The sequence below is a fragment of the Somniosus microcephalus genome, chromosome 3, assembly GCF_052327205.1.
Source record: "Somniosus microcephalus isolate GS21.2 chromosome 3, FLI_Smic_1.0, whole genome shotgun sequence".
Lineage (NCBI taxonomy): Eukaryota > Metazoa > Chordata > Chondrichthyes > Squaliformes > Somniosidae > Somniosus > Somniosus microcephalus.
Genome location: NC_140989.1, coordinates 74,702,885 through 74,716,248, shown reverse-complemented (window position 1 = coordinate 74,716,248; position 13,364 = coordinate 74,702,885). Strand labels below are relative to the sequence as shown.

Below are 13,364 nucleotides of genomic sequence, written 5' to 3'. Positions count from 1 at the left end.
CATCTACTTGAGAGGGCGAACAAGGTTTCGGTTTAATACATCATCCGAAAGACGGCACCCTCTGACAGTGCAGCACTCTCTTGCTACTACTTTGAAGTGTCAGCTTAGATTATATGCTCCACTGTCTGGAGTGAGAATTCAACCCATGACCTTTTGAATCAGGTAAGACTGTTACCACTAAGCCAAGACTGCAACCTAGATATTAATGTAGGGCTGAGTAACATTATGCTGTTATTGCATTACTATATTATAAACAAAAGGTATCATTGACTTCAAATTATACTCTTGATCCAATACATGAGTGCCATGTATCATCACAATTCCATAATTATTGTATCAGGGTGATTTAAAAGAGCACTGTCTTCATTAATAACTGTTTATCAAACCTATTTTTTGCTTGTGGAGGAAGAACGGATAGATGATCTATGCATAAGAGAGTGGGGAATGTATTTTGATGACATTTATCATGGCATCTTGCATTTGTAAACAAGTTTTAAAAAAAAGTTTGGCAAACACTTTTCCACGATGACAGTCTTTAATAATACTGATGAGGCTGTAAACTCTGCATGCACGCATTCAAGACAAAATCATGCAATTAGTTCAGCTAATCAGGCTCCAAGTCAGGCTCCATTGCATTGTCACACTGCAGTATATAAGACCACACACTCTCAGGCATACCTCAAAACACATTGTATAACTTTTAAGTGTGACAGAACTTGAAGCATCAGAGGGTGCTGCAATAGCATCAAACTGAGAAGAGAAGAAGAGTTTAACAGCTACATTGCGTTCACGTAACACAAGATGGTGCAGTTAGTAAATGTGAATCTTGGCAATATGATCTTTCCATAGATAGAAAACCTTGAATTCTTAATGTATGCAGGGAACCTCACCCCTCCAGCAGTGCATATGAGAAAGTCAGTGGCAATAGGGGCCTTCCCCACTGCCAGTGCATGCTTGGAAAATTAACACCCATATGTTAAAAGGCAAGCATGGTTGAAGAAGGCTCTCCCCTTTGAAGGGATGGGATGATAAATATTTCTGCATCTACCTCTCTAACGGAATTATCAGCCTCAACCCAATCTGACTCTAGCAATGTTGGCAACACTTGTTATTTTGTTAGTTTTACATATTGTTTCAATGCACTTGATTCATTGGGGTAGAAGGAAAAAAGAGAAATAAATCATTTTTCTTTCTCCCTTCTGTCCTTGTAAATTGCACAGTGCAAAATCAATACATTGTTAACAAAACTGCAAGCGTTGGAAATGCATCTTTACTTTTCAAACAGGCCGCACTCACCTCCTGCACTGGTTTCTCAAAAAAAAACTGAGAGACTTACCCTCTCTGTGGGTGCTTGCTCCACTTGTGGGGTAGATACAATAGGAACGTGCAATGTTGCTACATTAGAATACTGGTTACTGGCATTATCAGCATTAGAGTTTTTCTTGACCAGAAAACATCACAGAATAAATTGAGGAAAAAAGAAAAGAAAATTCAGTTGAAATTAAAGTATAAACAGAGTTTAGGTAAAAATTCAAAATAGACAGAATGTTTGAAAATATTCATAGTTCTAGTGTGCAATGGGATCCTGATAAAATTTGTCAAGGAAAATTATGATATTGTCAAGGAAGGAAATGCAATAAAACAGTAGATTGGGATATTTTAAATGTTATCCTTAACAAAAGTTGGATCTTATCTGTGTTGATCTTAAGTGAGCTGTCAGAAGTCTGCACTGTTAAAGAGAATGGCGAAGGAGGCAAAACATGGATTACAGACAAACTCAAGGTAAATGTTTTTGATTCTGATAGAAAAAAGCAATGTAATGGGGTGAATTTCCTCAGAGTTTCTCCCAGCCTGCTGTCGAAACTTTGGCGGAAGTGCGGCAGAAACCTTGTTTACTCGCGTAAATGGGGTTTCCGTTACATTTTCGCTGAATGTTACCAAATCTGAAATTGCAAAGCTAACACTCCCCGATGGCCGAGTGGGTAAAAGCATTGTCTAGTCTGGTGCTAAACATAACAGCACAGGCTCCTACGTTTGAGTCCAAAGCTATGCTGAGTTACCTGATCTCAGCGGAGGTAGCAGTAGGGTGCTGCAATTGGTGTAACTGGCCCAGGGGTATTAAGAGAAAAAGTCAGCCAGTGTTCCTGTTCTTGATTGCTATCCAGTGACCTATGCTGGAAAGTGTACATGTGTAGACATTGGATGAATACAGGATACAGAGCTTTAATTTGATGCCCTCCATGATGGGATAGCCTGCTAACACCTCCTGTCAAAGTTCAAGTCAAAGAATAGCCACTTGGACAAGCAGCCTATGGAACTGTACTCCAGCAAAAGTCAGCAACATCAAGAGAAGGGGAAAATTGAAGAAAAAATAGCAAAAGTACATTCCAACTGTTCTTTGTTTAGTGCCATATACATAACAATGAATACGTTGAAGTGATGACTTAGGGACATGAATCTGATGGTGGGCACTCAATGTGCTGAAGCAGATTAGATGTCTTCTTGTATTATCAGACTTGGAGGCCTGGGGCCTGCAATGTTCCTGAGGTGCTTAGTGTGCCCCAATACAACCAGCCAGCACAAAGGGCACTGGGAGCTTGTATATAAACTGCACATAAAGCTCAGTAAGGCCCTGAAATTTTTTTATTTTTTTTGCGGGGGGGGGTGTCTATCCATAATAGGACTTTAGAGTGTCCGAGCAGCGCTTCAAGTACATAGCACTCTTTGGAACAAGCACTGAAGGGAAAGCCCCAATTAAAGAGCTTGTAAAATCCTATACCTGGTGGTCCCCACCACCTTTGATGCACACCGGCGGCAGCAGCGAGAGCGGCCCTGGGTGGAGACTGAGCGCGGAGACCGAGGAGTTCAAGAGCGGGGAGCGAGAGCAGCCCAGACACACCGGCGGCAGTGGCGAGAGCGGCCCTGGGCAGAGACTGAGCGTGGAGACCAAGGAGTTAAAGAGCGAGGAGAGCGAGAGCAGCCCAGACTCACTGGCGGCAGCAGCGAAAGCGGCCCTGGGTGGAGACTGAGCGCAGAGACCGAGGAGTTAAAGAGCGGGGAGAGAGAGCAGCCCAGACTCACCGGCGGCAGCAGTGAGAAGTAAAAAGTAATCGAAGTGTGACGTCACCAGAAAGCAGGTAAGTGATTGGTTGGTGAGCATTTCTCCTTACTTAATTTTTGTAGTTTATAGTTTCTAGGGTCTCAGTTGTGTAGCGGGGAGTGGTAGTAAACAAGGGCCCTTGAGTATATCATTTAATTGTAGTGTAATTAGTGGTATTAATTTGATTTAATTTAATTTGAATTAATTAAAGGGTAGGTCATGGCAGCACAGCATGGACACATGGCATGCTCCTCCTGCACTATGTGGGAAATCAGGGACACTTCTTGTATCCCTGACGACCATGTGTGCGGGAAGTGTATCCAGCTGCAGCTACTGACAGACCGCATTGCGGCGCTGGAGCTGCGAATGGGTACATACTGGAGCATTCGCGATGCTGAGGACATCGTGGATAGCATGTTTAGGGAGTTGGTCACACCACAGGCAAAAGCTGCACAGGCAGGAAGGGAATGGGTGACCACCAGGCAGAGTAGTAGGCGCAGGCAGGTAGTGCAGGGGTCCCCTGTGGCCATCCCCCCTTCAAACAGATATACCACTTTGGATATTGTTGAGGGAGATGGGTCATCGGGAGAAGGCAGCAGCAGCCAACTTCCTGGCACCATGGGTGGTCCTGCTGCACAGGATGGGAGGAAAAAGAGCAGGAGAGCTATAGTGATAGGGGATTCTATTGTAAGGGGAATAGATAGGCGTTTCTGCGGCTGCAAACGAGACACCAGGATGGTATGTTGCCTCCCTGGTGCAAGGGTCAAGGATGTCTCGGGGCGGCTGCAGGGCATTCTGGAGGGGGAGGGTGAACAGCCAGTTGTCGTGGTGCATATAGGTACCAACAATATAGGTAAAAAATGGGATGAGGTCCTAAAAGCTGAATACAGGGAGTTAGGAGGTGAATTAAAAAATAGGACCTCAAAGGTAGTAATCTCAGGATTGCTACCAGTGCCACGTGCTAGTCAGAGTAGAAACAGAAGGATATTTCAGATGAATACGTGGCTAGAGGAATGGTGCAAGGGGGAGGGATTCAAATTCCTGGGACATTGAAACCAGTTCTGGGGGAGGTGGGACCATAGAAACATAGAAGATAGGAGCAGGAGTAGGCCATTCGGCCCCTCGAGCCTGCTCCGCCATTCAATGCGATCATGGCTGGTCATCCAAATTCAGTACCCGGTCCCTGCTTTCTCCCCATACCCCTTGATCCCTTAAGCCTTAAGAAATATATCCAAATCCTTCTTGAATATATTTAATGTATTGGCCTCTACTGCCTTCTGTGGTAGAGAATTCCACAGGTTCACCACTCTCTGGGTGAAGAAATTCCTCCTCATTTCTGTCCTAAATGGCCTACCCCTTATCCTTAGACTGTGACCCCTGGTTCTGGAATCCCCGGCCATCGGGAACATCCTTCCTGCATCTAGTCTGTCCAGTCCTGTCAGAAATTTATAAGTTTCAATGAGATCCCCTCTCATTCTTCTAAACTCCAGCGAGTAGAAGCCCAATTGACCCAATCTCTCCTCATACGTCATTCCTGCCATCCCAGGTATCAGCCTGGTGAATCTTCGCTGAACTCCTTCCATGGCAAGAACATCCTTCCTCAGATAAGGTGACCAATACTGCAGATGTGGTCTCACCAAGGCCCTGTATAACTGCAGCAAGACATCCTTGTTCCTGTACTCAAACCCTCTCGCTACGAAGGCCAACATGCCATTTGCCTTCTTAACTGCCTGCTGCACCTGCATGCTTACCTTCAGCGACTGGTGCACAAGGACACCCAGGTCTCGTTGCACTTCCCCTTCTCCCAATCTATTGCCATTAGATAATAATCTGCCTTCCTGTTTTTGCCACAAAAGTGGATAACCTCATATTTATCCACATTATATTGCATCTGCCATGCTTTTGCCCAATCACCCAACCTGTCCAAATCATCCTGGAGTTTCTCGGCATCCTCCTCACAGCACACACGCCCACCTAGCTTTGTGTCGTCTGCAAATTTGGAGATATTACATCTAGTTCCCTTGTCTAGATCATTAATATATATTGTGAATAGCTGGGGTCCAAGGACCGATCCCTGCAGTACCCCACTAGTCACTGCCTGCCACTCGGAAAAAGACCCGTTTATTCCAACTCTTTGCTTTCTGTCTGCCAACCAGTTCTCTATCCAAGTCAATAACTTGCCCCCAATCCCATGTGCCTTAACTTTACATGCTAATCTCTTATGCGGGACCTTATCGAAAGCCTTCTGAAAGTCCAAATACACCACATCCACTGGTTCTCCCTTATCTATTTTACCAGTTACATCCTCAAAAAATTCCAGTAGATTAGTCAAGCACGATTTACCTTTTGAAAATCCATGTTGACTTTGTCTGATCCTGTCACTGTTTTCCAAGTGCTCTGCTATTACATCATTTATAATGGACTCCAGCATTTTCCCCACTACCGATGTCAGGCTTACCGGTCTGTAATTCCCTGTTTTCTCTCTACCACCGTTTTTGAATAGTGGGGTAACATTAGCTACCCTCCAATCCATGGGTAATGTTCCAGGTTCCATCGAATGCTGGAAGATGATCAGCAAAGCATCAACTATTTCTAGGGCCACTTCCTTAAGTACCCTAGGATGTAGATTATCAGGCCCTGGGGATTTATCGGCCTTCAATCCCATCAATTTCCCTAACACCATTTCCCTACAAATACTGATTTCTTTCAGTTCCTCCCTTTCATCAGACCCTATGTTCCCCGACATCTCAGGGAGGTTATTTGTGTCATCCTTTGTGAAGACAGAACCAAAATATGTATTTAATTGGTCTGCCATTTCTTTGTTCCCCATTATAAATTCCCCTGATTCTGACTGCAAGGGACCTACGCTTGACCTCACCAATCTTTTTCTCTTCACATATCTATAAAAGTTTTTACAGTCAGTCTTTATGTTCCCTGCAAGCTTACTCTCATATTCTATTTTCCCTTTCTTAATTAATCCCTTTGTCCTCCTTTGTTGAATCCTAAACTGCTCCCAATCCTCAGGTTTACTGATTTTTCTGGCCAATTTATATGTCCTCTCCTTGGATCTTATGCTATCCCTAATTTCCCTTGTTAGCCACGGTTCAGTCACCTTTTTTGTTTTATTTTTATGCCAAACTGGGATGAACAAATTCTGTAGTTCATCCATGCGGTCTTTGAATGTTTGCCATTGCCTATCCGCCGTCAACCCTTTGAGTGACTTTCCCCAATCAATCCTACCCAACTCGCGCCTCAGACCATCGTAGTTTCCTTTATTTAAACTTAGGTCCCTAGTCTCTGAGTCAACTACTTCATTCTCCATCTTAATGAAGAATTTGATCATATTAGGATCGCTCCGACCCAAGGGGCCTCGTACAACAAGATTGCTAATTAATCCTTTCTCGTTACATAATACCCAGTCTAAGATGGCCTGATCTCTGGTTGGTTCCTCGGCATATTGGTCCAGGAAACCATCCCTTAAACACTCCAGGAATTCCTCCTCCACAGTATTGTTACTAATTTGGTTAGCCCAATCTATATGTAGATTAAAATCACCCATGATGACTGCTGTGCCCTTATTGCACGCTTCTCTAATTTCCCTTTTAATGCCATCCCCACCCTCCGCATTACTGTTTGGAGGTCTATATACCACTCCCACTAACGTTTTCTGCCCCATGGTATTTCTCAGTTCTACCCATACAGATTCCACATCATCAGAGCTAATATCCTTCCTTACAGTTGTGTTAATCCCTTCTTTAACCAGCAATGCTACCCCACCTCCCTTTCCTTTTTGCCTATCTTTCCTGAATATTGAATACCCCTGGATGCTGAATTCCCAGCCTTGGCCACCCTGGAGCCATGTTTCCGTAATCCCAATCAAATCATATTCGTTTACCTCTATTTGCACAGCTAATTCATCCACCTTATTATGAATGCTCCTCGCATTAAGACACAAAGCCTTCAGGCTTGTTTTTTTAACGCTCTTAGACCTATTAGAATTATTATTTACTGTGGCCATGTTTGATTAAAACCGTTGATTTCTCTGACTGCCACTTTTGTTTTTCTCCTTCCTATCTTTTGCTTTTATCCTTGTTTCCCTTTCCTCTGTCCCCCTGCTCAGGTTCCCAACCCCCTGCCATTTTAGTTTAAACCCTTCCCCAGAGCACTAGCAAACACTCCCCCTAGGACATCGGTCCCAGCCCTGCCCAGGTGCAAACCGTCCGGTTTGAACTGGTCCCAACTCCCCCAGAACCGGTTCCAATGTCCCAGGAATTTGAATCTCTCCCCCTCGCACCATTCCTCTAGCCACGTATTCATCTGAAATATCCTTCTATTTCTACTCTGGCTAGCACGTGGCACTGGTAGCAATCCTGAGATTACTACCTTTGAGATCCTGTTTTTTAATTTACCTCCTAACTCCCTATATTCCACTTTTAGGACCTCATCCCACTTTTTACCTATATCGTTGGTACCTATATGCAGCACGACAACTGGCTGTTCACTCTCCCCTTCCAAGATGTTCTGCAGCCGCTCTGAGATATCCTTGACCCTTGCACCAGGGAGGCAACACACCATCCTGGAGTCTCGTTTGCGACCGCAGAAATGCCTATCTATTCCCCTTACAATAGAATCCCCTATTACTATAGCTCTACCACTCTTTTTCCTCCTGTCCTGTGCAGCAGAGCCACCCCTGGTGCCAGGAAGTTGGCTGCTGCTGCCTTCCTCTGATAAGCCATCCCCCCCAACAGTACTCAAAGTGGTGTATCTGTTTGAGAGAGGGATGTCCACAGGGGACCCCTGCACTACCTACCTGTGCCTAGTACTCTGTCTGTTGGTCACCCATTCCCTCTCTGCCTGTCCAACCTTTGCCTGCGGTGTGACCAACTGATTAAATGTGCTAGTCACGATGTCCTCAGCCTCGCGAATGGTCCAGTATGAAACCAATCACAAATCCAGCACCGCAGTGCGGTCTGCCAGTAGCTGCAGCAGTACAAACTGGATGGTTTGCACCTGGGCGGGACCGGAACCGGTGTCCTAGGGGGAGTGTTTACTAGTGCTGTTGAGGAGGGTTTAAACTAAAATGGCAGGGGTATGGTAACCTGTGCAGGGAGACAGAGGAAAGGGAAGCAAGGATAGAAACAAAAGACAGGAAGGAGAAAGGCAAAAGTGGAAGGCAGAGAAATCAAGGCTGTAAATCAAACAGGGCCACAGTACATAATAATTCTAAAAGGACTAAGAGTGTTAAAAAATCAAGCCTGAAGGCTTTGGCCTAGAAATTCAGTATAGCCACTTTTGGGACGGTAAAGTCGGGCGGCCGCTAAAGTTTGCGCCCGGCGCAAAGTCGCGCCCCCTTCGCCGATATTCAGTTGCATCGCCCCAAGAGGTTGCTGCTGCGCTAAAACAGGCGATGCACGACTATCTTTAGGCGCTAAGCCAGCGGTGCTGAGCGATACCCCCGAGGCCGGGCGCAGCGCAGGTGCGGCGAGTTCTTGATTGACGGTAGACACTCTGGCGCCGGTCATCTCTTAAAGGGGGAGGGTGGATTTGTTTGCCTGCCACGCCCTGCACACTGCAGCCCTCAACCTAGGCCTGACCACTTCAGCTTCACCTGTACAACGCCCAGGACTATGGAGAAGGCCAGGGAGAGAGCGCAGCGCTTCAGCGACGGAGACCTGAGGGTGCTGGTTGGCGGAGTGGAGCGCAGGCGCCATGTTTTGTTCCCAGAAGGTGGCAAGAGGCCGCTGCCCAGCGCCTACCAGAAAGCCTGAAGGGAGGTCTCCAACAGGGTGTCTTCCAACAGCGTGGTTGCCAGGACTCCTGTGCAATGCCGGCAGAAGTTCAACGACCTCACTCGGGTTGTCAGGGTGGGTACCCTTTCCAGTGTCCTCCTCACCCTTGCATGTGCACCTCACATTATGGGCAAAGGGACCTGAAAGCCCTAATGGCCAGCCCTCATCCAGCAGCTATGGGACTGGCATGAAAATCAATTGCACATTCAGCACTTTACACACTGTACAAGCTATTCGACCATGGGAGGCATTGCAGACAAGATCAGGGCTACACACTGTCCAAGCTATTCAACCATGGGAGGCATTGCAGACAAGATCAGGGCTACACACTGTCCAAGCTATTCGACCATGGGAGGCATTGCAGACAAGATCAGGGCTACACACTGTCCAAGCTATTCGACCATGGGAGGCAGTGCAGACAAGATCAGGGCTGCACACTGTACTTAGAGGCCGTCCTTTCTCTTGCAGGCCAAGGTTGCGCACAACTGGCGCAACCGAACTGAGACCGGCGGAGGCCGTCCTGACCTCAAAGAGCTCTCCGACCTCGACCAGCGTGTGGAGCGCATTATGGGAGGCCGGCTGATTGGCCCCGTCGCCAGTGGAGATGCCGACCCTGTTCTGGGCACCAATGGTAAGGGCATCACCTTTTGGACCTCTCTCGTTCCACTTGCGCATCAGATCAGCATCCTTTGCCACTGTCCGACCAATGCGGTGAATGGCACCACTCATGACTCACTCGCTGCCGCCCTGTCCTCACTCTAAAGCTACTCTTGTGCCTTCCTGCTTTCAGATGGTGAATCGCTAGGTGAGGAGGCGGGCCCTCAAGCTGCCACTGTCAGCCCTTCGGAAGACGAGGAGGAGGAAGAGGAAGCCGGCCCATCAGTGCCACCCTCAGCCGCGCCAGCCCATGGCAATGTAGGGGACACGTCTTCCCTGGAGGGGAGCCGGGGGGAAGGGTCGGAGGAGAGTGAAGCTCCGGGGCCCAGCGGCCTGCAGCAACGCGGGAGGGGTGGGGAAGCTCGGCGGACTTCTCCCCAGAGGGTGAGTGCGGCCTCCAGTCCTGCGACGGTCAGCGCAGAGGAGGTGCGCCTCCTAGAGGAAATGGCCGTCCAGGCTGAGTGCAGGCAAACTGAGCTCATGGCTGCAGTGGCAAGGATGCCTGACTCCATAGAGTGTCTGTCAAGGAGTCTGGAACTATTCAGTGCAGCACAGGCCAGGAGTCTGCAGGACTTCGCGGCAGCACAGTCGGCTTCTAGCCAAGTGCTCAGTCATGCCGTCCATTCACTGGCTGGTGTCATGCGGACACAGACCAGGGCCACACGGGCACTAACTGCTGCCACCCTCGCTGGATCAGCCAGGCATCGCCAGGGCACTCGCCGCGCAGCAGCAGCCCAGCGGTCTGTTCTTCAGCTGTTTGCTGCGCATGCTGCAGTGCTGGCCCGTGCGAGTGCCAATGTCTCAGGCAACCAGCGAGCACCTGCAATCTGCCAGGTTGCCACCATTCCTGCAGCCGACACTGCCACTCCGCCATTGCAGCTGCCACGAGCTGCTGGACAGACTGCTGCCGCCCAGCCAGAGTTGGAGCAGTCAGCAGCCGGACACTCCAAGGCCAGAGCTGGTGCAGGCCGACCCCCAAGGGCATCTGCCGTCTCGCCATCTGCCCCTCAGCAGCCTTCCCCCAGCCTTGCTGCAGCCACTGGGCTCCCATTGAGGAGGAGCAGCAGGGCGGGCAGGGGCCAGGCAAGGATGCGCAAGGCATCGCCCTCGCAGGGCAAAAAGTAGAGGTATGCACAAATGCCTGGTGCTTGTTGTAAGGCCGACACTGGTGCAGTTGTTTTTGTGTAAGGCCGAGACTGGTGTCTTTCTTTCTTTGTGTAAGGCCGAGACTGGTGTCTTTCTTTCTTTTTGTAAGGCCGAGACTGGTAGTTTTGTGTTTTTGGAGGGGGCTTCTCCACATGAGCATGTAATGTGGGAAGGGCAGAGGTTTTCAATAAATTATTGTTGTTAAATTGCAGTGTGCATGGTTTTTTGGTTAAGTCCTGGTTGCCCTGCTCGGCTGAGGGCTTGTGGAGCGGCTACATTCATCTGCTGACATTGGCACAAGCCAGTCCCTGAGAGGGGGCCTAGAACCGACGTTCAATAAGCCGGCGACGGGCGGCCCTTGCACTTTCTGCCTCCCTCCTGTGCTGGTCCTCCTCCTCCTCCTCCTGCTCCTCCTCCTCAGGTGGTCCTCCAATCTGTGGTGGCAGTGGCTGAGTCCTGCGGATAGCCAGGTTGTGCAGCATGCAGCAAACGACCACGAAATGGGAGACTCGCTCCGGCGAATACTGGAGGGCTCCACCGGAACGATCCAGACAGCGGAACCGTTGCTTCAGGGCGCCGATTGTTTGTTCGATGATGTTCCTGGTCGCTTGATGGCTCTCGTTGTATCCCTCTTCAGCAGGGGTGCTGGGCGCACGGAGCGGGGTCATCAGCCAGGTACACAAAGGATAGCCTTTGTCCCCGATAAGCCATCCTCGTGGGTGAGGCTGTGCCTGGAACATGTCTGCCACAGAAGTCTGGCGCAGGATGAAGGCATCGTGGCTGCTGCCTGGAAAGCGGGCATTGACAGCTAGGATGAGCTGCCTGTGGTCACACACCAGCTGTACGTTCAGCGAATGGTAGCCCTTCCGGTTGCGGTAATCCTCGGCATTCTCCAGAGGTGCCCGCAAAGCCACATGCGTGCAGTCAATGGCGCCCTGCACCATGGGGAAGCCCGCGAATGCTGCAAAGCCCATTGCACGCTGTTGCTGCTTGGCAAGGGCCATGGAGAAGGAGATGAACTGACATCTCCTTTTGAAAAGGGCATTGGTCACCTGGCGGATGCAGCAATGCACGGCGAACTGGGAGATGTTGGCAATGTCCCCAGTAGCGGATTGGAAGGAGCCGGTGGCATAGAAGTTGAGAGCCACCGTCACCTTCACTGCCACCGACAGAGACGTCCTGCTCCTCAGCTGTGGCTGCATATCACCGCCAAGCAGCTGGCAGATCTCTGTGACCACCTCCCTTCTGAATCGCAGCCTCCGAACACACTGCTCGTCAGACATGTTGAGATAGGAGAACTGCTGGCGGTATACCCTGGGTGGGTAAGGCCTCCTTTGCCGACGCCTGTTGCCCCCTCTCCATCTAGCCAGGGCTGCCACTCTCTCACGGCGTCTGTGAGCCCTTTGGATGTAATTGAGAAAGCCAGCGTTGACACCCATTGCAGCCCCCATAATATGCTGGCAAACAATGAGATGTCAATGAAGGCAAAGACTAGTGGAAAGCTGTGGCCTGAAGCCAGAAGTACCTGTCCGAGTGTTGGGCCAAAGCAGAAAGCTATCTACCTTGGTCTCTCTCCAAAGATCCGTTTCGCATGAAGGTGTGCTGCGAAATGGCAGCCTTTTATATTGCAGGAGGAGTGCCCTTTAATTTGCGCACCCCGCGCCACGCATCGGCTGAGCACCGTTCCACTCTAACAGTCGCTAGGGGCGCCAGGCGCACAATGGGGCATTGCCACTGAAGTTCTGGTTGGGGGCGCACAAAGGGCGTTGCACGAGGAAATGATGTCATGATCTGCGCGCGCAGCTGAGCGCGCGCAAAGACTTTGCGCCGCTGCTAAATCTTGAGTGAAGTTGGGGCGAGGCGCAGATTGCGCTGCGCCCGGGCGCTACCCGCCTAGCGCCCGACATCTACTCCTCCTAAGGCGCTAACGGCTGGCGCAACCAACTGAATTTCTAGGCCTTTGTGTCTTAATGCGAGGAGCACTCGTAATAAGGTGGATGAATTAGCTGCACAAATAGATGTAAACGGATATGATATAATTGGGATTACGGAGACATGGCTCCAGGGTGACCAAGACTGGGAATTCAACATCCAGGGGTATTCAATATTCAGGAAGGACAGGAAAAAAGGAAAAAGAGGTGGGGTAGCATTGCTGGTTAAAGAGGAGATTAACACAATAGTAAGGAAGGATATTAGCTCTGATGATGTGGAATCTGTATGGGCAGAGCTGAGAAATAGCAAGGGGCAGAAAACGTTAGTGGGAGTTGTAGTTGTATACAGACCCCCAAACAGTAATGCTGAGGTTGGGGATGGCATTAAACGGGAAATTAGAGGCGTGTGCAATAAGGGCACAGCAGTTATCATGGGTGACTTTAATCTACATATAGATTGGGCTAACCAAATTAGTAACAATACTGTGGAGGGGGAATTCCTAGAGTGTATACGGGATGGTTCCCTGGACCAACATGTCGAGGAACCAACTAGAGATCAGGCCACCTTAGACTGGGTATTATGTAATGAGAAAGGATTAATTAGCAATCTTGTTGTGTGAGGCCCCTTGGGGAGGAGCGATCATATGATAGAATTCTTCATTAAAATGGAGAGTGAAGTAGTTGACTCAGAGACTAGGGTCCTGAATTTAAATAAAGGAAACTACGATGGTATGAGGCACG

At 49.1% G+C, this 13,364-nt stretch overlaps 1 protein-coding gene across 1 annotated transcript in view; it reads right to left on the bottom strand.

The window, feature by feature from the left end:
* Nucleotides 1-13,364, bottom strand: part of ush2a (Usher syndrome 2A (autosomal recessive, mild)) — a 1,396,947-nt gene that overhangs the window by 10,721 nt on the left and 1,372,862 nt on the right. Inside the window, exon 71 of the mRNA XM_085981156.1 lies at nucleotides 1,337-1,441. Within this exon, the coding sequence (XP_085837282.1) occupies nucleotides 1,337-1,441 (105 nt within the window). The remainder of the gene's footprint in view (nucleotides 1-1,336; nucleotides 1,442-13,364) is intronic.